Source organism: Suncus etruscus, chromosome 19 (assembly GCF_024139225.1).
Source record: "Suncus etruscus isolate mSunEtr1 chromosome 19, mSunEtr1.pri.cur, whole genome shotgun sequence".
NCBI lineage: Eukaryota > Metazoa > Chordata > Mammalia > Eulipotyphla > Soricidae > Suncus > Suncus etruscus.
Genome location: NC_064866.1, coordinates 8,458,352 through 8,483,323, shown reverse-complemented (window position 1 = coordinate 8,483,323; position 24,972 = coordinate 8,458,352). Strand labels below are relative to the sequence as shown.

Here is a 24,972-nt window from a genome sequence, read left to right as displayed (position 1 = left end):
GAAGTAACTCCTGAGCAGCAAGCCAGAAGTAAGCCATGAGCAGTGTTAGAGGGTGTGGCCCCAACACTAAAAATACTTTACTCTTAGGGTTAGGGGTGCTGTTCAGTGGTAGATCAATTCCTGTCTATGTGTAAGATCCTGGGTTTATTCTGAAGCATCATAAACACAAGCATACACACACACACACACACACACACACACACACACGCACGCACACACACACACACACACACACACTCACTCATTCATACACATACAAGTTTATTCTATAGAGGAATGAGTTGTTTGATCTTTTTCAAGTCAGCCATGCCATCTTAAATGCATCAGTCCTATTTCTGGGTCTTATAGCTAATGTGACAGAAATCAAGGATAAGAATGCAAACCAAAACAGAGGCAATCTTTGATACTACCAGAACAAAAACATGGCTGCTAGAAGTATGGCAGAGTGGAAAAAATTGGTAGAAGCAATCAGTTGTATGGCATTATATGGAAGCTAGATGCTTGGTGACAGGAACAATGTAGTATGCATAGATACTCATCTATGTGTATATACCTGTAATCTATATAATGTTCAAGACCAATATTATTTAGGGGCTAGATGAGAATACATCATGTAGGGCACTTGCCTTTTGCTTCATATACAGCCAATATGACTTTGGCCTTTGGCATCCCATATAGTCCCATGAACCCTACCAGGAATAATCCCTGAGAATAGAGCCAGTAATAAGCTTTGAGCACCAACAGTGTGATACAAAACAACAATAACATTCCTTATTTTTCATAAGAAAAAAAATTCCAAGGTCTCATATGAATTCTTGGAAAGAAAAGCTGTGACTAGAAGATCATTCTGTGGATTCTGGTCTTATCTGGTGGGACCATTTAAGATGGCCAAAGACTATGTAACCTATTCTTATGATTGACTATGTAGCTTCACAAGTTTAGGAGAATAGAGGCTAAATAGTATATAGGTGATAGAAATATAGGATTCTCTTTGATGCAGATGAGTCTCATGTATATATATACATATATATATATCATGTATATATATGTATATATAATTTTATTTAAAGACCATGTACTACATAATTGATCATACTACATTTGTTTCCAGGTGAGAGTGAAGTAAAAATAAAAAGTGAAGTAAAAATAAAAGAAGAGAAAGGAAAAGAAAAATAGTACAAGAAATACAGAGTACAAGAAATAAGAAAATCTGTGAGAATTATTTTATATTGCAATAAGGTCATTAAGTCATTGTCAGAAGCTTTACTAAGAATTTATTGCTAGTTGATCTTCCTGTTACTTCTTTTGTTACTGAACATTAGGTAATTTCAAATACACACTGGCATCTAAATTGGTGTGTTTCTATTGGGATGACAATATTTCAAAAAATTGGAGTTGTGTAGTCGCCTATGTGACTTTGTGGTCCAGGAATTTCAACAAATATGGCAGATACTGCAGCTTTTGTGGGGCACATTTTTAGCTGCCAGATCTTCCTAAGTATGAGAAGATAAGGGGAGGATGTCCACAATCACCTCAATAAGTTCCTGGTGATGTCAGTCCAAATATCAACATACCAGAGGTTTTTTGTTTTTTATTCTTTTTGGTATGTTGTCTCTTTAGAGAGACATGGAGGAGTGGTAAATTTGGGACATTAGCTAAGTGGTGATTGTGAGTGGTGGGTGCAGCTGGTGTGGCTTTGTCAGGGCAGACACTTGGTCTCTCTCTCCTCCCAAGATTGCCGGCTTTCAGCTGCATGGCTGGTGTACTCATAATATTTCACACCTTGGTTTACATCTCTTTCAAGAATAGATTGGGGTCCAGAGTGATAGCTCAGGGTAGGACATTTGCCTTGCATGCGGCCAAACTGGAACTGACTTGGTTTCCATCCTGGACACTCCATATTGTCCCCTGAGTCTGCCCAGAGTGATTTCTGAGTACAGAGTCAGGAGCAATCCCTGAGCACCACTGGGTGTGGGTCAACCCCCCCCCCAAAAAAAAAAAGAATAGATTAACGTTATGACCACTTGGTGACGGCATTGGTGGGGCATATTCTCTGCTGCAAATAACTTATCTATAATGATGCAAATAAATTTTTATTTCAAAATTCAGCAGTATTTTTAACCCTTTACCAAATGTGCCATCTCCTTTTACCTTTTGGTCCCTTAATTTTGTGACGTGGATCCACATATACTGAACTTCCAACAATAGGCCTCTTGGAATATCTCTGAGGCCCACAAGGGGCCATATGGCCTCTAGCTGAGAAACTCTATCATAGATAAATCTTTCTAAATCTTGGCTTAGATTATTTTAACATCTTACAGGTGGACTTATTCATCAATTATCTTATTCATTATATCCAGCAGTGCTCATTACACCCACCCAGTTTGATCCCTGATAGACTTTAGGGGACCACATGTAATGATGGTAAGAATACAAAGTAGGATGGAAGGCAAATTCAAATTGCATGTAAAGCAAAGTCATTAACTACCTGTCCAATCTTCACACAAAATTTTTAATACATGCTATTTGCAGCTTCTGTCAGAGTCATGAATTTACCATTTTAAAAATACTGTGGTATGGATGGTTATTGCCAAGATGTCCCATCATGTTCCTGAAGGAAACAGGTAAACCATTCACAGGAGGCTTGCCCCCACAGAAACTGATTATACTCCCAGGTAGCAACAAGGACCTTTACTTTTTTTCTCAATATTTGTTTCAAGAGAAATTTTGTTGTTCTGCTGTGTATCACAACTAAATTTTTAGATCAAAATTTTCGGAAACATGAAATAATATTATATTGAGGTAATGAAGGAAGTATATTGGATTTAAGCACTGATAATTTCCTTTCCTAAGCTTTTATAGTCAGGGATAGCCTGATTATCGATGGTGGGCATTATTTTTCTTTCAGACACCATCGTTTACAGTACTGGATTCATACTTGCCTGAAAGCCAACAACTTCATAAAGGCAAACTGCCGGTGAAAAACTCAGTAACAGAAAAATTATTTCTATTATTAGCATGAGTGAACTTGTTAAAGTAGTTTACTTAGGACTATTTGTTTAGAATATTGTTCATGTTGTTTTTTCTCACACAGACATATTGGGAAAACCATTCTCTTTCTTCTTAAGTTACTGCTAACTCTGTTGATCAGACTTTACTTTTTTACCTGAACTGAAATAGAAGATGCCAAATTCCCAATGGCATATCTCATCACCACTCCTCAATTCTCAATTCAGAAGTTCTTATAGAATAAACTAATTTACCTTATGTGGTATAATTCTTGGATGGGACAAATAAATTTTTAAGTCTTCTTTATGGGAATATAGTTAAAAGTGGTGACTGAATACAAAAGCAACAAAATTTGAGAGCTATCTAATTCAACTGAGCCATCAAGGGGTTTGGGGTCAAAGTGGACAGGAGGTGGGTGGAGGTTGTTGAGAGAAGAGCCCTGAAACAATAGTGGAGAGAAACAACACTCTGCTAGAGGATGCGGTATTGGAGCATTCTATATTTGAAACCCTGTCATGAACATCATGAAAAATTACAGTGCTTCAACTAATTAATTAATTTATATGCTGACTGTACAGAGAAGAGCTTACTTGGAGCACCATATTAGAGACCATCATTGAACTAGATTTGATTTTTGTTTTTGTTTTGTTTTAAATTGGGGGGATGTTGGGGCACACCTGGTGGTGCTCAGGGTCAATTCTTGGCTCTGCACTCAGAATCACTTCTGGCAGGAGGCAATCTGAGAGACCAGGGATCAAACACAGGCTAGCCACATACAAGGTCAGAGCTCTCCCCACTGTGCTCTGGCTCCTTAATCACATTTGAAAGTAGAGAACATAGATGGAGTTAATTTAGAATAAAAAAAATTGTACAAAACTTGGAAAGAAATATAGAAAAATGTAGGTAGCTTTCTGGCTAGTACACTCTTCTGAATTACCTCTTTTATTGGCTTGCAGGTATGGCACAGTTCTACATGCTGCAGAAATGAGCAATAATTGGATTATTTTCTATTAAAATAAAATTGTGCTTGATAAATGTACAAATTCTCATAGTTCTGTCAATACTGAGTTATTTTGCATAATGTAACAGGTTAAGTTTGGTATTCCTGATAGTTCAGGGAATTAGGCAAAGTAAGATAAGTCAAAATAATAAAGACAAGTATTTGATGATTTCACAGACATGTGAGACATATAAATATTAAATTGATACACATATAAAACAAAATAAAAAACAAGTCAGTGGTCATTGATAACAGAACAGTTTTAATTTATATCATAGAGTTCCTGGCAGATTGGCTCTAACACTTCTTTCTCTTAGAAATATATATACAGCTAAAAACGCAACTGAACAAATTAATAAACTAATATGCAATATTTTGATTATACTTAGACAATCTTGCTAGCTTAGAAAAATAACCTCTAAAGAAGATATACCTCAAGCCATCTTTCCCTGAAGTCCTTTTTTTTATTTTTATTTTTATTTTTTTGCTGAAATTAGCAAAATATTTTTTATAGCTCATTTTCAGCTGAGTAGAATGTCTGATTGAGATTTTAGGAGAGATTATTATATTTTAAGATCTCTGGGTCATACTGGCAGTACTCAGAGGCTACTTTGGGGAGTTGTGGGTTTGCTGTTAGTGGTGGGGTTGCTCTGGGCTGTACCCAGGGAACTATTTGAAACCCGAATGGAACCCTATCCTCCTATATTCAGAATATGTAGTCCAGTGAGCCATCTCCCCACCCAGGACGCTTATTAAACTTTTAATGTGAGGTGGGAGGTTATATGTAGGCTCTTAAGAAGCCACCCCTTTGCCATAAGGGTGCATTTGGGGAATCCATTGCCAGATCCTCTTTTACTATCTAAAAACGGGCACTGAAACTGTTCTTCAGACAAAAAGGGTCTAGAATCCTGCCTTTTTCTAATCCAGTGTGAACAACCAGTAAACTCTGTAGCCTCTCCTCTCTTAGTCCAAGATTTCTTTATCTATGGGGTGAGAAAATTGATATCCACAGACCAGGCTGACAGATAAAGTCTGTAAAACATTGAGCCTGGTGCTGGCAAGGAGTAAAAGGAAGCCATTGTGTGTTATCATCCTGACTTCCTCCCTCTTCAGTCCCAGTAGGGGTTACATTAGCAAGTAAATACTCTGCTTGACCTCAGTTTCTAGACTGATGATATCTTTCCTGGCTGCCTCTGTTCTCCCTGGCCTTTACCTCTGGAAGTCAACAGCCAGGTGTGGATGTACTCCCTGGAAGTGTGTTTTCTGATTCTCCAGGCTTTTGGTGCCCTTGTGGCTAAACCCAACCTGACGATTGGGTTTGGGGAAGCAGTCAGCAGTGGCTCTGGTGTGTTTGAGCAGCAGTGGGTCAGAACAGAGAAACTGGGCTGTGAGACTTGATCTCTATGTGTGAACTCCATTCTGGGCCTCTTTGTTCCAGAAGGAGCAGCCCACCCACTTGGAGAAAGCTTGAGAGGCCTGGAGCCCCAAGTCCCAGTTTAGGCCCTGAAAACTTTTCTGCACCAAATTTACTCTGTGCATTTTTTCCAAATTCATTTTTCTCCAAATTTCATTGGAAGAAGGGAAGGAGAGCTAGAGCCCTGCAGGTGACCCTGACTGGCCAGTGCAGGGGATTGGAGGTCTTTATTGGCAGACGAATCAAAATATTAAACTTTATTCATCCTTCTACTCTGAACTCGAGCATTTCCAGTCTTTCATGCTGAATTTGTGAAGGACAGAAATCTAGTTCTTATGCAGAATCATTTTTTCTTTAGGATTATTTGTCTTCTCTCTAGCTCAGAATGCATTTCACACCTGCATCAGAGACACCTCACTATTCCTGGCTTCCCACTGGGCTTGACCAAAAGGGAGAGTCAAGGAAGAGTTCAAGGCAACAATGTGGAGAGGAAGAGGAAGTGGGTTATTTGCTCCTCACCCCCTCAGCTTTCTCTCTCTAGCTGTTATTTCTCACATTAGATTCCAGTCACAGCCCAGGGTAACATTGACTCTCTGCTTCCTGTCACACTCACAATCAGCAAACAAACATCTTTTTGGGTTTTCCAGAATCCTGGTTATCTTGTTTCATGGACCACCAGATGCCCTTACTTGTCTTTACTTCCTAGCCTCTTTCACAAATATTCCTCTGACCCCACATACTCACAGGCTCAGAAAACAGAGCTCTTTTATGCCAGGCTGGGAACCAGAGAATACTGCCCAGTAGAGCTTTAAGATGACTGCAGGCAAGTGAAGCTAGAGGCCATTGCCAGCTCACACTCTAGAAGTGATTGGGCCCAAGGCACTGAGAGTGAGGAGAAGCGAGAGGGATGGAAGAGGCGTCATCATTGTGCCTTTCTGGAAAGGTGTGTCTGTAAAACCCAGGAGAGCAAGGAAACAATTTGGTTAAGAGGTGAATGTTCAGGAAAATTGAGGTATTATTGGTTCTCCCAGGAAAGGAGGTGCTGCTCTTGAGAGAAAGATCCAGGATACACTGGGTTCTGAGGCACTCAAGAGCTGGATCTGACCTGAAACAAGAGCTTTGTCTCTTGGAGAGCTACTGAGGTATCTGACTTGGAATGGATGGCAAAAAAGATCAGGTCTAATTCACCTCAGCACTACCTCTCACTATGTCTTAAAGATGTCCCAGCACTATTTTCCCAAACAATTGTAGTTCCAGGATCCTTCTACCCTGCCTCTTACTGATAAATTTTGCCTCTTTTGGGCATACCTTTCTTGGGGGTGATTGATAACACCAGAGGAAACATCTGAGTCAGTCTGTGCTCCCTATCTTTCCATACGAAGGACTGGTAGAAATCCTTTTCGTAGCATTTCCTCAACCCAAACTAGATTTAAATAATAAATCCTGCCATAAAGTTTTGTCACTGATGGGGTCATATCGGGAGATGGCGTGTGGGTTTGGCTCCACCTAGTGACTTAGATGTCACATGTCAACCTGTCCATAGTTATGGGAAGCTTTGTTTGTTTGGGGGTGCTCCTGACTGTCTCCTCTTGGAGACAGGGTCACTCTTGGCAGTGCTCCGGGACCATATCGAATTATGAGGATTTAATCGAATACAAGGAAAGGGACCAAGCAACTGTACTCTCTAGATCTATAGCTATACATAGTTTGATGTATATAAAAATCATCTGGGGTATATATTTAAAAATAAGGCTTCCTGGGGCTTGAGTTATAGTACATCAAAAATAGCAAAACTACTTCTTCCTCCTCTTCTTCCTCCTCCTCTTCTTTCTCCTCTTCATCCTTCTCCTCTTCCTCCTTTTCTTCCTTCTTCTTCTTCTCCTCCTCCTTCTCTTCCTCTTCATCCTCCTCCTCTTGCTCCTCTTCCCCCTCCTCCTCTTCCTCCTCCTCTTCCTCCTCCTCTCCTCCTTCTTCTTTTCCTCCTCCTCCTCCTTCTTCTTCTTCTCCTCCTCCTCCTTTTCCTCCTCCTCCTTTTCTTTCTCCTTTTTCTCCTCCTCCTCTTCTTCCTCCTCCTCCTCTTCCTCCTCTTTCTTTTCTTCCTCCTCTTCCTCCTCCTCTTCCTCCTCCTTTTCCTCCTCCTTTTTCTCCTCCTCCTCCTTTTCCTTCTCCTTTTTTCCTCCTCCTCTTCTTCCTCCTCCTCCTCTTCTTCCTCCTCTTTCTTTTCCTCCTCCTCCGCCTCCTCCTCTGTCTCCTCCTCCTCCTCCTCCTCCTCCTCCTCCTCCTCCTCCTCCTCCTCCTCCTCCTCCTCCTCCTCCTCCTTCTTCTTCTTCTTCTTCTTCTTCTTCTTCTTCTTCTTCTTCTTCTTCTTCTTCTTCTTCTTCTTCTTCTTCTTCTTCTTCTTCTTCTTCAGTTCCATATCCCTTTGCCCTCAGCAAGCATCTCAGATAGTTTTAGATCTTTATGTGATGAGTCAAAACTTCATTCCTGAAAGGTCTGGAAAACATTGGTAGTCTTTCCAGCTTGACCTTAACCCTAGAGAAAAATAATATTGCAAGATACCTCTTAGGATCTTTTATATTCTAGTCATGTCCTTCTTTACCACTATTAAGGAATAATAGTGCAATTTCCTGTGGCTAGGCAAGCTCAACCACCGCAGCTAGCGTGATAATTAATCCAACTTTTGTTGCTTCAGAAACATCAAGAATGCAGAACTGACTGAACTATAATCCCAAGTCAGTTCAATGGATGGTAGAATCTCCCTTATAATAAAGACCTGTAGGTCAGCATAGCCTAAAAAAGAGGAGCAGAAAGTAAGCATTTTTTCAATGGAACCACTAGGAATAATATGATAGGTGTCACTTCCTACACAAACTGGGTCTGTGAGTCTTGATTTTGGAAGACCCAGCACCAGATATTGGAGGCTGAGTAAGATTCTATATAACATTCTGAAAAACCTGGCCTCAGCCCTGCACAGGACTGTTGTGACACCCAGTTGTCACTAAAACAGTCTTCAAAAGGACATTTCTGGTTCTAACAAGTCAGTTGGTTTAGGTGAGAAAGAACATGGGAAGCTCAAGAAACTCCATGGGTCTAAATCCACTGCTTCCCTTCCTGCTGGAACAGGAATATATATCTGTTGACTTTGTACTCGAAGACACTGTTCTCTTTCCTACACTTTCATCCTGCCAACTGCAGATCAAAAGGCTAGTACGTTTGCTTAATAATATTAAAAAAAATCCTTATAATTAATGTATATTAGTTAAATATTTTAATGAATCCTATTGAGTGTGTTTCTTTGGAAATCCTTGACTCATACAGATTTTGTATTATCTGACCAAATTCTGGGAGCTGCATATCTATCTGACTTGAAATTTAAAAATCAATTAATACAACACTTTTTCTTACCTTTTGATTCTTAAATGACACCAGCTTTCCAAACTCAGTAAAAAAAAAACAAACAAAAAACAAACAAACAAACAAACAAAAAAACAGTTGGGATTCTTTCTTAAGGCTTTTCTTATCTCCTACTCTCTCTGTCAAAGTTTATTTTGTAGGATTTTTACTTTCTAATTTATGTCCTCTTCTTCCCATCCTTACTGTTATTTGAGTTTAGTTCCTTAAATTTATTCCATAGCAGATAATTAAATAGCTTCCTAACTCGTGTCACTCGTTTTAATGTTTCCTTTTCCTTTATTTTATTTTATTTTATTTTTTTATTTTGTTTTTAGGTTTAATTTCTTTTTTTTTTTAAATTTATTTAAACACCTTAATTACATACATGATTGTGTTTGGGTTTCAGTCATGTAAAGAACACCACCCATCACCAGTGCAACATTCCCATCACCAATGTCCCAAGTCTCCCTCCTCCCCACCCGACCCCCGCCTGTACTCTAGACAGGCTCTCCATTTTCCTCATACATTCTCGTTATTAGGACAGTTCAAAATGTAGTTATTTCCCTAACTAAACTCATCACTCTTTGTGGTGAGCTTCCTGAGGTGAGCTGGAACTTCCAGCTCTTTTCTCTTTTGTGTCTGAAAATTATTATTACAAGGGTGTCTTTCATTTTTCTTAAAACCCATAGATGAGTGAGACCATTCTGCGTTTTTCTCTCTCTCTCTGACTTATTTCACTCAGCATAATAGATTCCGTGTACATCCATGTATAGGAAAATTTCATGACTTCATCTCTCCTGACAGCTGCATAATATTCCATTGTGTATATGTACCACAGTTTCTTTAGCCATTCGTCTGTTGAAGGGCATCTTGGTTGTTTCCAGAGTCTTGCTATGGTAAATAGTGCTGCAATGAATATAGGTGTAAGGAAGGGGTTTTTGTATTGTATTTTATTTTGGTTTGGGCGTCACATCCAGTGACGCTCAGGGGTTACTCTTGGCTATGTGCTCAGAAATCACTCCTGGCTCAGGGGACCATATAGGACCCCAGGGGATCAAACTGCAGTCTGTCCTAGGTCAGCTATGTGCAAGGCAAACACCCTACCACTGCACCACTTCTCCAGCCCCATTTCCATTTCTTTTAATCACCATGTTTGCAAAAATTTTAATACTAGGGTTTCAGTCATAGGATGTACACCACCCTTCACCAATGTGATCTTTCCACCACCCATGTCCACACGTTTCTGTCTCCTACCACAAACCCCTGCCAGCCTCAAAGACAGGTATTCTACCTCTCTCCCTCACTATCACTGTCATGGTAGTTCTCGTTGTGGTAGTGCTCTGGCTGCACTCACTGCTTTTTGGAATAAGCTTCATGTTATGAGCTGGTCCTCCAGCATGCAGCTCTATTTTCTCTGGATATTACTACCATACGGTCTTTATTTTTCTTATATTCTGCAAGGGAGTGAGACTATTCTATGTCTAGCCTGCTCTCTTTGGTTCATTTCACATAGCATAATAGTTTCCATATCTATGCATGTATAGGTAAATTTCATGACTTTATATTTTCTAATAGCTGCATAGTATTCCATTGTGTAAATGTACCACAGTTGCTTTAGCTTCTCATCTGTTGTCTGGCACCTGGGTTGTTTCCAGTTTTTGGCTATTGTAAATAGAGCTGCAATAAACATAGGGGAGCAGAGGGAATTCCTGTGTTTGTTTTTTGTTGAATTAGATGGCATTCCCACCAGCAGTAAATGAGAGTTCCTTTCTCCTTGCATCCACTCCAACAGTGGATTATTTTTTCTTTGTGATGGGTGCCAGTTTCCATGGTGTGAAATGATATCTTGTTGTTTAGATTTACATTTCCCTGATTTTTAGTGATGTGGAGCATTTTTTCATGTGCTTTGACCATCTGGTATTTTTTCTTTGAGGAAATGTCTGTTCATTTCTTCTCCCCATTTTCTGATGGGGTTAGATGTTTTATTTTCTTGTTAAGTTCTGTCAGTACCTATGTATCTTGGATATTAGCCCCTTATCTGATGGGTATTGGGCGAATAGTTTCTCCCATTCATGGATGACCTTGTTACCCTAGTCGTTGTTTCCTTTGAGGTGCAGAAGCTTCTCAGTTTGACGTAACCCCATTTGTTTATCTCTGCTTCCATTTGTTTGGACAGTGATGTTTTTTTCTTGAAGATACCTCTAGTCTTAATGTCATAGAGTTCATAGAGTATTTGCATATGTTTTCTTCTATACACTATATAGTTTCAGGTCTGATATCAAGGTTTTTAATCCATTTTATTTGAGCTTTGTGCATAATGTTAAAGTTCTGAGTTTACTTTTATGCATGTGGCTGACCAGTTGTCCAACACCACTTGGTGAAGAAGCTTTTGCCTCATTTTGCGTTTTTGCCGCTTTATTTATTGTACGTCTGAAGTACATTTCTGAATACTCAATTATACTCCATTGATCTGAGGGTCTGTCTTTATTCCAATACCATTTTGTTTTCTTTTATTGAAACAAATATGAATTCCAAGTTTTTCACAGTTGTATTTCAGGCACAGAATGATTGTGAATTAGAGCTATTTTCACCACCATAGTTTTCATATCTCCTTAGCCCCCTGGACTGCTAGTGTAACAGGTCCATTTTGTGTTTATCTTGTTATAGTTTGGGTCTCTTATTTCTATTGTTGTTGACTTTGGCTTGGGTATCTGACTATTTTTTTTTTTTACTCATTGCTCCAGAGACCACTTGGCCTCTGGGTCCCATACACTTTTTTTTCTCAATTTGTAAGAAGATGTAGAAATATGAGGTAGAACAAGATGACTCATGTTCTAAGGTTCTGTGAGAAAGGTCAGAGCCCCTATCTAGAAGCTATAAATAAAATTAAAATAAGAAATAAAAGAGGGGGCATTTGTTTTGTATTTTTTTTTGTTAGGCACAATAAATGTTGGGGATATTAGAAAGGCAATTCTCTTGTCCTAAAAGATACAGGGTGTCTCCACTCTTGAAGCACACTGTCATAAGACTGACTACAGGCACTGGGAATGTTAGTTGTCAAACTCCAAGGTCTTTCTTTATGGTCCCAGGAAAAGTTCTGCTCAGTCCCAGTTGTCAAAGACAATCTTCTGTAATTAAAGATCTAGGTTTTGTGCACAGATCCTAAGATGGATTGTCTTCCAATTTCATCTCACTATTAGGTAGTGAGGTAGGGCAATCTGCCCTTAGATAAGTTGTTGCTGTTTCCTCTTCATTAGAATGTCATATGAGCCTACTCTGGAGCAAGTCATTGCCAGAACAATATTAGGGCCTCCCCTGGGCCGGGGGGAGAGTTTGATTTCTGGTGCTGGTATAGGAAACGGTACCAGTTCTAAGGTTGGGATCGGGGGTTGGGGTTGGATGGTTGATGTCCAATCAATTGAGGCTGAAGTCAAGTCCCCATGGCAAACGTTCAGGGTGAAAGACACCCCTGAATTATAAACTTTATGGGTTCTTATCTTTATTAGATAAACACTTTTTTCTGCCTAAGATTTTCCTATTTTAGTGTGCCTATTTAAAAGGAAATGATGCCATATTATATTATTGGTGCATATGGGGTTAAAATAGTAAGTGATACAGTCTTTGTGCCCTGGTTTTAAACTAAGCTCTTCTCCAAAGCAAGACTTTTCTACTATCATTTTCTACTAAGCAGATTTGAAAAAGAAAAGGAAAGGATTGGGAGCCTACCTCTACATATGGAAATAACTACCAACAGTTATAACTATAAAGGAAATACATCTACAGAAAACATAAGTATATAAAAGTCTTTTGAGATAGTCTGGGGGGGAATAAGATCCAGGGCACATTTTCATACAACACTGTGGTCTTAAGTAGTATGATAAATAGTTCACACAGTTAGGGATCAGGTAGTATCCTTGAGCTGGGGGTCCCTCTGGAGCGGAATATAGGAGGAAAGCAATGGTCCACATTGAAAGGAGGTGGGAGAAAATGGGTCACATAGAATGAGTCAGTAGGAGTAATAGCTGCAGCTTCTTTTTTGGGGGGGTTTTTGGGCCACACCCAGCATTGCTCAAGGGTTACACCTGGCTGTCTGCTCATAAATAGCTCCTGGCAGGCATGGGGGACCATATGGGACACCGGGATTCGAACCAACCACCTTTGGTCCTGGATCGGCTGCTTGCAAGGCAAACGCTGCTGTGCTATCTCCAGGCCCAGCTGCAGCTTCTTGCTGGGGCAAGAGATGGGGGCTGAGAGGGTGTCCTTTTACTTTGGGAGCCTAGTGGAAGCTTGCTGGGGCAGAGGGAAGGTATCAATTTCTGAAGAGTTAAGAACTGAGGGTAAAGAGGATTAAAGAGGGAGAGATAGTGAATCAGAGTTGCGGGGATGAAAGGATAGAAGGGCTTTTGTAAGGTGGGTGGGAAGAAGGAGGGATAATATATAACAGGGACTATATACAATATAGGCATGGATTATGTAAAATACAGATTAGAAAAACATAGAGGAGTCCACCATATACAAATTTCCACCCTCTTATAGACAGTGGAGAACTATTCATAGGTTGTAGTTGGAGGTCTGGCCCTAATGGGATAGATCAGAGCACTTTAAAAAAAATGATGCCAGCACATGGGGGAAAGGGTTTCCAATTTGTAGGCATTTCATCAATGGTGTGGGTAAGCTTTGCTAAATAAAGCTTTCAGCGTTAGACTGTGCATGGAACATTTTAGGGTAAATAAAATTTTTATGTCTAGAGTACTAAGCAATGTGATAGTGACCCTATAAGAGGAATCTACCCCATGTAGTATCGTCTACCCTGTCTTGTGTATCGAGGTTTCTTTCCTGAAAGAAAACTTACAGCATGATATAATAACTGATATAGTAATTTGCTTGAATTGAAAAAGAAAAAAATTGATAACAATAATTTGCAAAAGCATACTCAATGGGGCCTGTAACAAAAATCTATGGCGTGCATTTGCCTATTTCAGTGGTCTCTATGGACACAAACATTAGATATAATAGCATATGTAATCAAAAGGAAATAAATTGAAGTATTTTGTCAAGACTTTGTCATGATGAGTACTGTATTTGGAGTCTAATATAATAGAGCACTGAAATGCTAAATTATGACAAAAATCTCTATCTACAAGAACCACTATGGACAAAGAAGCTGAAGACTTATTTTATATATAATAAAACATACTGATAGTGAGCTCTTCAGTGGGAGTCTCTGGCTTCCAATTATATGCTGCACCTGTTTCTGTGAATAAAAACATTAGAACAGGGGGCCAAAGAGTTAGCATGGAGGTAGGGTGTTTGCCTTGCATAAAGACATGTGGTGGTTCAAATCCTGGCATTCCATATGGTCTCCCGAGCCTGCCAGGAGCAATTTCTGTGCTTCGAGCCAGGAATAACCCCTGAGCGCTGCCGGGTGTGACCCAAAAACTAAAACCAAACCAAACAAACAAACAAAAAAACAAAACAAAAATAAACATTAGAGCAGGGGCTGGAATGATAGCACAGCAGTAGGGTATTTGCCTTGCATGCAACCAATCCCAGGATGGATAGTGATTTGAATCCAGGCATTCCCTATAGTCCCCTGAGCCTGCCAGGAGCGAGCTCTTAGCACAGAGCCAGGAGTAACCCGTGAGCACTGCTGGGTGTGACCCAAAAACAAACAAACAAACAAAAAATGAACATTATAGGCCTCTGTAGTAAGAGGATGATTGGACACTTGTCATTTGAGTTTTCTTTTTGTGTAGGGGGAAGATAGTACTTTATTTGGTGTTTGTTTTTTGGGCCATACCCAGTGGCACTCAAAGGTTACTCCTGGGTATGTGCTCAGAAATTGCTCCTGGTTTGGGGGACCATATGGGACGCTGGGGGATTGAACCGTGGTCCGTCCTAGGTTAACATATGCAAGGCAAACATCCTACCACTTGCGCCACTGCTCCGGCCCCAAGGAAGATAGTACTTTAAAAAAAAATGTTATATCTTACTTTTCAGTTTTCCTAGTGTAATTGTTGAAGAAACTATCCTTTTCTAGTGCACATTGTCATCATAGTTAATTGTATTTGTGTAGTGTTTCTGTGTAAGTGGGAGTAAAGTTTTAGAGTTGAAGCTTCAGGGGGTATCCCAGGGACCCAGGATGATGTACCTAGAAGTGAGCACAAAGGTTCTCTACTTGCATAAAAGCCTTGAGCTCAGAAACTGACTCTGGGATATGACTTCAGGTGAACAGCCTGGGACCACAGTAGCTTCCAACCTGCAATTTCTGGGGTAATCAGCAATGACCCTACTGGAAAGGTGCAATATCTGTGAACTTATAGGACTTTGAAGTGTTGGTCTGAGAAGAGTAGAGACTATGTGGACAAGAGTGCCATGAACAGTGTCAGGGGACTCAAAAGGTGCCCTTGTTCTGAGTTTTTTGCTCCTATTTTCATGGGAGCCTGGCATTCGCAATGGTAGAGGAAATTCAAACTTTCTCTCAGAGACACCCTGCTCTATCAGAATAGCAGCAGCATCTTTGAGTTTCTAAAGTTGCAGTCTCAAGGAGTCTAAATCCTTGACACAGAAGCTCTTTCCTCAATTCAAGATGTCCTCTAGAAAGGACTAGAGGAAGTGTTGGTTCATATGCTATTGCAATTCCGCCCAATCTAATACATTCTGTTGCTCTATGTACTAGGTTGAGCAGTACCAGTGATTGCATAGTTGTGTGCCTCAGGGACCTTGTTCCATGTTTTCACTGTTAAGGCATGTTCAGGAGAAAATGTGTGGTCACTGCTTTAATGTACAGAGATTTTCTGACCCTCAGAACAAACAAAAATTTAAATTAATTAAAGCATTGTCAATCTTTGACATCATATCTCAGGAGAATCCAACTCACAGTAAAACAATGAAAAATTTATTTAAATTTAAATTTTATTTAATATTTATTTAAATTTAAAATTATTTAAATATAATGAAGAATGTCGTAAAACATACACAGAGGTAGAATGAAGAAAGTGACATACAAAACTACTCTTGTGCTGGGGAGAATGCCCAGCACCATTGTATCTCATGCAGTTGCTTCTCTGCTATAGGGATCAGAGTTGCATCATGCAGCAGGGTCTTCTGGGACCTCTTCCCCGTGTCTGAGGGGTTTTTCAACAGGACTGCACATACGGCAGCCCTATGATCTGGATCCTCCATTGTCATTGGTAACGTTGGAAGAAAATCTGGAGCCCTTTCTGGGGGTGATGCATCGGCAGTGCCTTTTTATTTCTCCACTGCTATCTGGCTTCTTCAGAGGAAGAGAAGATGGAGGAAGAACCAGTTCTAAAGCTGGAGGATCAATATGAAAGAAGAGAAAAGATCATGTGTATGCCTAGCTCAAAAAGCTTCTCTAAGAAACATTCTCAGATCCCAGACTGACATCTACAGGGAAAGTGAGATCATGGACTTCCACGTCATGTCTTCCCCACCATCCTTTCCCAGAAAAGGTCTGAAGCCTAATGTTGATCCACTGAAATACCAGTTCCTGGGACACATCTGGTATGGCAACCCCCTTCTTTCTATTCATATGCTCAGACACATTATCCTGAATTCTCACCTTTATCATTGAGATACTCTGAATCCTGCTTGCAATGCACGATCAGTGTGTTGTATAGTGGGTATTTTCTTATCTCATCAGAAGGCCCAGTTGACCATGATGTTTGGGACATCTCTCCTTGACTCAACCCATCTCACACCACTGCAAGATAGCCACAGTGCTGGCTGGTATTGGAGTAGAAATATTGGGTATCCTCATTGAAGAGTTCCTCTTCTATGTCTGTGTAGTGCTGAAGAGACAAGACCCACAGAGGCTCAGCACAATCACCCTGTAGTTCGTATCAGAGAACATACAAATAGATACCATCATCATTGCTGCTCTACCCCCTTGACTTTACCCTAGACCCATGCAGACGTTCATAGGGGTTTCATGGCTGCGTATGACACACTTTGCGACTAAGTTAAACTTTAGCTTGAAAAATCACCACCCAGGATTCCTGATCAATCATAAGTCTTGGTCCGTGGGTGAACTTGGACCATTGTCCTGTTCAATTTTCCATAGGAAAATGCACACACATAGCCATATACACACATATACACACATACTCTCGAACACAAACACACACACACACTTATGGACACATCATCAGTGTTATGACCTGAGCTTCCAAGTCTGCCTTATCTGTGATGACCTCTTGAACAGAGGCTAGAAGGGTCTGCAGTGATTCCTTACCCGGTTGATTAATTTTTTCACTATCTCCCTCTTAATGCTTTTTGGGCCATGGCCTGAGGATCGAAGCTAAGTTCCTGTACTTAGCCAGCAACTGAGCTAACTGCCATTTTCAAACTGTCTACCTGGGGTCCGGGGTTCCAAGTTCTATTTGACCTCATCAGTAGTGAGGTCACTTCCTGGTCCTCAGACCTGAACTTCCTCTTTCTACGGATCTCTTCCTGTGCTTTGTGTATGGAACCTACTCACCTAAATTCCTGTGTCCTATATGTTGATAGCTAACTGACAACTAACTTCCCTAAAGAAAGCTGGATAAAACCAGGGCAATCGTGTCAAACAGAGCAAGATTTATGCCTGTATCATCATCTACTCAGTGATATGACTGTTGTAATACATAAGATCCTCATTTGAGAGGTTCATTCCTTCATTTCCTCCTGGGGATGTTCTAACTGTGTGAGATAGATGAGAATGAACTTACCAGAGAGCACTATATTTTTGGAGAATTCAACCTTCTGTGTATGAGTCGTTTACAATATCAAGAATATTTCCTTTACCTATGCTCTCCCAAAGCATAAAGAGCCAGCAAATAAAGTGATTTAGTTAATTATTTTTTTATTATTTTTATTTAAGCACCATGATTACAAGCATGTTTGTAGTTGGGTTTTCTTTTATAAAGAAGAAAGTGCTGTATTTGTTGCTTTATTTTTTAAATGTTTCAATATTGCCTAGCTCCTAGAATAAGAGTTTGATGACTTTGTTGTTGTTGTTGTTGTTAAGGGACCAGAGTAGATATTTTAGGCTTTTGAAACTCCTGTACTCTCAATCACAACTACTCATTTAGAACTAACATAAGTAATATATGAAATATAAATATCCATTGGCTTGGGCCAAGTAGAACCAAAAACCAATAGCTTGTTGATGTTAGCAAACTTAAAGAAATCACCCAACATCAAGAACAAGAGAAACACATATAAAATTAACCATGTTTAAGTATCTGTAAAACAACCTAAATAAGATAATATTTGTGTCATTGGGAAGCAGAAGAGTAGTGGAAAATAAATATGTATTTATATGTTAAAGGTAAATGATTATTGTTATTATATCAATGTTTACCTATATATATTTGGTAGGCTTTCTAAATTTAAGAAATGACAACTTATCCAGTGAAATCAAATAGATAAACTCAAATAACAACATGTCTATGTATGTCATAAGCAGATCCTGAACATAAAAAAATTTAGAACAGGCAAATAAAAGCAATATACCTCATATAAGAGAACAATGATTCAAAATATAGTGGGGTTTTCACCAAAAGCATGCAGAATAATTAAACTGAGTCACTATTTAATTCTATACACAGAAATTAATTCTAAATGGATTCAAAGCACAATGCATTTGCTCTTATGTCCATTATAGCTCTACTTACAATAGCTCATGATATGTAAACAATCCAAGTACTCAACAACAGGTAAATGGATAAAAAATGGTGTTTATATACACCATTATATATATAGAATTGTTCACCCATGAGAATAAACAACTTAAATAGAATCATATTCTCCAATAGTATTGTGACAATATGAATTGAATTGGAGGAAATGCAAAGAGAGTTCAGTAGCCTGAGCTAATATTTTGCATGCAAAAGGGCTTAAGCCTTGGTCTCACATATTCTGTGCTTTTCAGGTGATAATCCCAAAACACAGAGCCAAGAGTAGCTCATGAGCAATGCTAGATATGCTCCCCCAAATTAAAAAAAATAGAGAAAAAGAGAATTGAATGGGATTATACCAAGCAAAATAAATCAGGAGAAAAGCAAATATCAGAAGATTTCATTAAGATGTGACACATAAAGACAAAAACAAATCAAAAGAATCTCTTGAACTCTGATTGTAGAACTGAAATTACTAGAGATGAAAGTGGGTGTTAGGGGCAGAATGTCTAATAGACAATAATGGAAAAATATTGGTTTTCTGGTGGTGGGTGAGGTGTACATTAGAAGATACATTAAAAGGGCCCGGAGAGATAGCACAGCGGTGTTTGCCTTGCAAGCAGCCGATCCAGGACCAAAGGTGGTTGGTTCAAATCCTGGTGTCCCATATTGTCCCCCGTGCCTGCCAGGAGCTATTTCTGAGCAGACAGCCAGGAGTAACCCCTGAGCAATGCTGGGTGTGGCCCAAAAACGAAAAACCAAAAAAAAAAAAAAAAAAAGAAGAAGAAGCTACATTAAAAGATGGTGAAACATCGCCTTAACACAGATATAAACCAATATTATAAATCAAAATTACCTCAACTTAAAGAAATAATGACATAAGAAAAATTGCTCCACAAAATGCAGCACCTTAAAGAGCCAGAAATTTAAAAAATGACAACCCAAAATTCTACATTCAGAACTATACTCTTTAGGAGTGTTAGGAAACATAGACATAAACATAGGAAAACTAAGAATTTGTCACATTGGAGTAATGGAGCTTGTCTATTGAATCTGATGTATTTCTGTGAATACCATCCTCATCACCACATACAAGTTCCTGAGCTCTGCCAGGAATGCTCCTTGAGCACAGACAGAGCCAAGAAGAAGTTCTGAGCACTGCCAGATGGGAGAAAAAAAATGAAATTAAGAAAGAATGAATGAATGAAAGAAAGACAGAAAGAAAGAAGAGAAAGAAAAGAAAGGAAGAAGAAGAGAAAGAAGGAAGGAAAATAAGGAAAGAAGAAAGAAAAAAGAATAGGAAGAAACAAAGAAAAGAAAGAAGAAAAAAGAGTGAAGGAAGAGGGAAGAAGGGTGAAAGGGAGAAGAAAATAAGGAAGGAGAAAGAAGGAAGGTAGAAAGAGAAAGGAAAGAGAAAGAAGGAAGGAGAAGGAGGAAGGAAAAGAAAAGAAGGAAAGAACAGAGGATGAAAGAAGAAAAGGAAAAGAAAGAAGGAAGGAAGGAAAGGGAAAAAAGAAGGAAGGGAAGGGAAAGAAAAAAGGAAGGGAAGTAGAAAGGAAGGAAAGAAAGGAGGAAGGAAGGAAGGAATTTAATACAGGTGACTGGAACTTCAGTAATAGTCAATAGTAAATATCTGGGACTATGAAATAATTTCTCCTTATTAGTTCTTTAACATATGCATGAGTGCTGAAAAGACTCATTATAATGGTGGGATTTTTATTGTGAGTAGATAAAATATATGTAAAAATTATTTTTTAATTGGAGCGAAGAAGGGCCTGTGAGTTAATAAAAGTATTAAGTCACCTGTCTTGAACACAGCCACCCCCCAATTCAATGCCCAGGTTTGATCCCTGGCATAGTGGATGAACCCAGAAAGCTGCCAGGAATGAACTTTGAGCACAGAGCAAGAAACTCTGAGCCACTAGGTCTGAATCAAAAAACAAAACAAAACAAAATGTTTTAATTTAAATTAAAAAATACTGGACACAATTAAAACAACAAACATTGTTGATATTTAGAGAACCGGAGACCCAATAGCCATAGCATAATATACTTACTTTCTTTCTATTTTTGTGGGGTGCTCATGGCTTATTCCTGGCTCTGTGATCAGAGGATCACTCCTACTAGAATTGAGGGGACTATATGCAGTACTTAGTATTGAACTGGGGTTGGCTGTGTGTGAGGCAAGTTCTATCTCAAATGTCAGAAATAGAATTCAGGCCATTTTTATGTGTACACTTTTTTTTTTTTTGGTTTTTCGGCCACACCCGTTTGATGCTCAGGGGTTACTCCTGGCTAAGTGCCCAGAAATTGCCCCTGGCTTGGGGGGACCATAGGGGACGCCGGGGGATCTAACCGCGGTCCTTCTTTGGCTAGTGCTTGCAAGGCAGACACCTTACCTCTAGCGCCACCTCTCCTGCCCCATGTGTACACTTTTTCAAAGTACCATTTGCTCTGGAGTGATAGTCCATAAGGTGAAGTGCTTGCCTTGCAGATAGCTAACACCAGTTCAATCTGCAGCACCAATATGGTCCCTAAATATTTCCAAAGGGTTACTCCTGAGCAGAGTCAAACATAGCCTCTAAGCTCAGTTTATCAGCATAAGTCCTCCCCACATACTCACCCCCAGATAAAAAGTTGTTCAAAGTAATTGCACCGACTTCTATTTACTGTCTCTAACAATAAAACTATAACCCGACTCTTAAGTATTATCATTGATGTGCTGTTAATTATAGAATGGTGGTGTGAGATAGTGTTGGGGGGAAAAAACCCTGAAAGCACATCAAACACATGTATATATGTGCCCACACAGATGAATAGTTTTAGCAGAATCAAGACATTTTAAGACTCTTTTAAGTACCTGGATTTTTAGGAAGGGAGAAGGGAGAAAATGAAAGTACAGGGAAGCGTAAGAAACTACCAAATTCAAAGGATAAGTTTGTATGAGTGCGTTAATAGTAAAAAATAAATAAGTAAAAAAAAGGGGGGGGGGTAAATCCTAGAATGCAGCCAATCCTAAAGATCTGATAGAATAAACTGGAGCACCATTCCTAGTGAACAGACCTGAATAAAAGACCCAAACGCTGAGTAAAACACTTAATTTCTTTAGTAAGTGAAGAACAGCTACTGAGTAGTTGTTTATTAGTGTTAAGATTTTTTTGTTTGTTTTTGTTTGGGCAGTCACATCCAGTCATGCTCAGAAGTTACTCCTAGCTCTGTACTCAGGAATCACTCTTGACAGTGTTCAGGAGTTGGGATCCCTGGCTTAGGGGCCAAGAATTGAACCTGGGTCAGTTGCATCATAGGCAAGAGCTGTGCTTGCTTGCTGTACTATTGATCCAGTTCCCTAAGACTTTTCTTTTTTTGTGGGGGGGGGTTTGGGGGCCACACCTGGTGACGCTCAGGGGTTACTCCTGGCTATGTGCTCAGAAATCGCTCCTGGCTTGGGGGACCATATGGGATGCCGGGGATCGAACTGCAGTCCATCCTAGGTTAGCACATACAAGGCAGATGCCCTACCACTTGTGCCACCACTCCGGCCTCCCTAAGACTGTTCTTAATTGATGGTAATTCTGAATAATTTATAGATCCCGCATACATCTAAAGATTTATAGACCCTACATACATCCAAAGGATAAATAATACTATCAAATACTTTAGTCCACCGTGTTCTAGAAAACTTAGATAAAAGAAATTACGTTCTTAAAAGACACCAATTTCCCAATTCTACTTTAGAAGATAATCTAAATATTTCTATATAAGTCAAGAAAATCAAGTTTCAGACTACATCAAGTTTAAATATGCTGATTCTTATAGGTGCTTAGAAATTCCTGAATCCACTAAAAGGCTGCATGCTAATTAAAGAAAATTAATAAAATAAAAACCCACAAGGGCTTCAGAATAATGAAATAAAAAGATCTTCAGAGAACAGAAACAAGAGATTATCTACAAATTACTGACAGTTGAATAGATAACAGTTTACTCAAAGAGGCCAGAAATGTATTTGCTAAGAGAAAAATAACTAGAATTTTATAACAATAAATATATTTCTCAGCTAAAAAAAATAAAATTGATTGAGAGTAGCTTTTGAAGTCATATGGTGATGCTCAGGACTTACTCCTATACTTAAGAACTACTCTTACAGGGCTGGAGAGATATCATGGAGGTAAGGCATTTTCCTTGCATGCAGAAGGACAGTGGTTCGAATCCTGGCATCCCATATGATTCCCCGAGCCTGCCAGGAGCGATTTCTGAGCGTAGAGCCAGGAGGAACCCCTGAGCACTGCTGGGTGTGACACCCCCCCCCCAAAACAAAACAAAACAAAAAAGAGAACTACTTCTAGTGTAGTTTATATGCTAAGGTAGATATCAAACTGGGGCAGACACATGCAGGGAAAGTTTCTAATCCTTGGACTAGCTCTCTAAACATAAAATAACTAAAAAATGCAAAGAATTCACTACAAATTTCTATAGCTAAATGGAATACTAATGACCTTTCTTTAAAAATAGAAAACTATTCCAGAAGAAATATCTAAGATGAGGCAAGGAATAATAAGAAAATAGAACAGTGAAGATCTGAGTAAATATAAGTAATTTTGGCCATTTGGTACAGTCACTACTAATCCCTTCTAAAATAAAAAAGGAGAATGTAAAAGAGTTATAACAAAAGCATATGGTACAAGTTGATAGTCAGTGGTTTAAGATTTTCTTATTAATGGGGAAGATAGTAAACTTTGATTCGTATGCATGTTAAAATTTATAGATAACTTAACTCTGAGAAAAAAGATAATAACTTCTAAGTAGTTGAATGTCCCATTAGAAAATACTATATGAAAATATTTAAATAATTTAGACTAAACAAAGAAAAATATGAAAAATATAAATTTTAAAACAAAATATTAGAAATAAAATCATAGATCAGTAATTATGAGTTATATGAATGCCCTAAAATCTCTAGTTAGAAGATGCCTATTATCAAGCTAAATTCTTAAAATACTCAAACTGTATTATGTAAGAGGAACAGCTGAAATTTAAGACTGCAGAAAGACTTAATATAAAAAAACAGATAAAACACTAGGAAAATATTAGCCCAAAGTAAGTGATATAGATTATATATTAAATTCATCAACAAAGATCTCAAGACAAACATTCTGGATAAACATTTTTTAAGATAGCAATCACCACATAAAGCTAAAATATTTACTTAATCAGAAGAAAATAGAGATTCTAAGTTTACAAGTACTTCATATTCTCTAACTATGAAAGATCAAATAAACAAAACTGCCTATCCAGTTATGTTTATTCAAATAGGCAGAAATGTATCATTCTAGCATAACAGGTTTTTTTTTGTGATTTCTTTTATCAATCAAAGCAACTTGATTGACAAGTGTTAACGTTAAGGTTTCATGGTACAACATTAAGTCCCTAACACCACACTGTTTTCTGCCGAGGTGTTTGTTTCCCTCCATCATTATCTCAGGGTCTCCTCTCAAATCTATCCTGCCCACCCTACCTGAACTCATTGCCCTTTTCCTTTTCTCTTTTCTTTTCTAATAAATAAATTTTTTAACTGAAAAGCAACAAGATACAGTTATAAAGTTGTTCAGGATTAAATTTCAGTCATACATGTATAACACCCTTGACCAGTGCACATTCCCGCCACCAATGTCCCTAGTTTCCCTATCACCTTCCCATCCTTGCCTGCCTTGTGGCAAATTTTTTCTCTCTCTTTCTCTTTTTTTTAGACTCTGTGCTTTGCAATATTGTTGCTGAAGGCATATCATGTATATCCCTTTATTTCCTTTCAGCACCTAGATCTTGTACAAAACAATCATTTCCAACTATCATTGTCATAGTAGTCCCTTTTGGGCCCTTAAAATCAATGTACTTCCCCACTGTTTGTGGCCAACTTTGTACCATGTATACCATGAACTGGTTCTCTTGGCTCTTGTCTCTATTATCTTTGGATAGTATTACCATAGTTATATTTTTATATCCCACAAATGAGTGCAATCATTCGATGTCTATTTGTCTCCCACTGACTCATTTTGCTCAGCATAATTCTCCATATCTCTTCATGTACAGGCAAATTTGATGACTTCATTTTTCCTAACAGTTGTGTAGTATTCAATTGTGTAGATGTACCATAGTTTTTTTTCCATTCTTCTGTTCTTAGGCACTTGGTTTATTTCCAGATTCTAGCTATTGTTAATAGTGTCGCAATGAACAAAGGACCTCAGAGGGCTTTTCTTTGTTGTGTTTTTGGACCCCTAAAGTATATTCCTGGGAGTGTTTCTTAAGCCCAGTTTTGTAAACTAGTTCTCAGTGTCTATTGTCTTTAAACATTTGTCATTCCTAGATTTTGTTTCCTTGTATTCTATGTAGGAGAGAGAGATCATTCTGTATTTGTCTCTCTATTTTAGTTGATTTTTCTCTGCATGATCCCTTCCAGTTCCATCTACACAGCAACATAT

General features: G+C 38.8%; 1 protein-coding gene across 1 annotated transcript in view; it reads right to left on the bottom strand.

Moving 5' to 3' along the window:
- Positions 1-16,534: 16,534 nt before the first annotated feature.
- LOC125997602 (uncharacterized) overlaps positions 16,535-24,972 on the bottom strand; it is a 59,091-nt gene continuing 50,653 nt past the window's right edge. The window contains exon 3 of the mRNA XM_049766023.1: positions 16,535-16,630. Within this exon, the coding sequence (XP_049621980.1) occupies positions 16,535-16,630 (96 nt within the window). The remainder of the gene's footprint in view (positions 16,631-24,972) is intronic.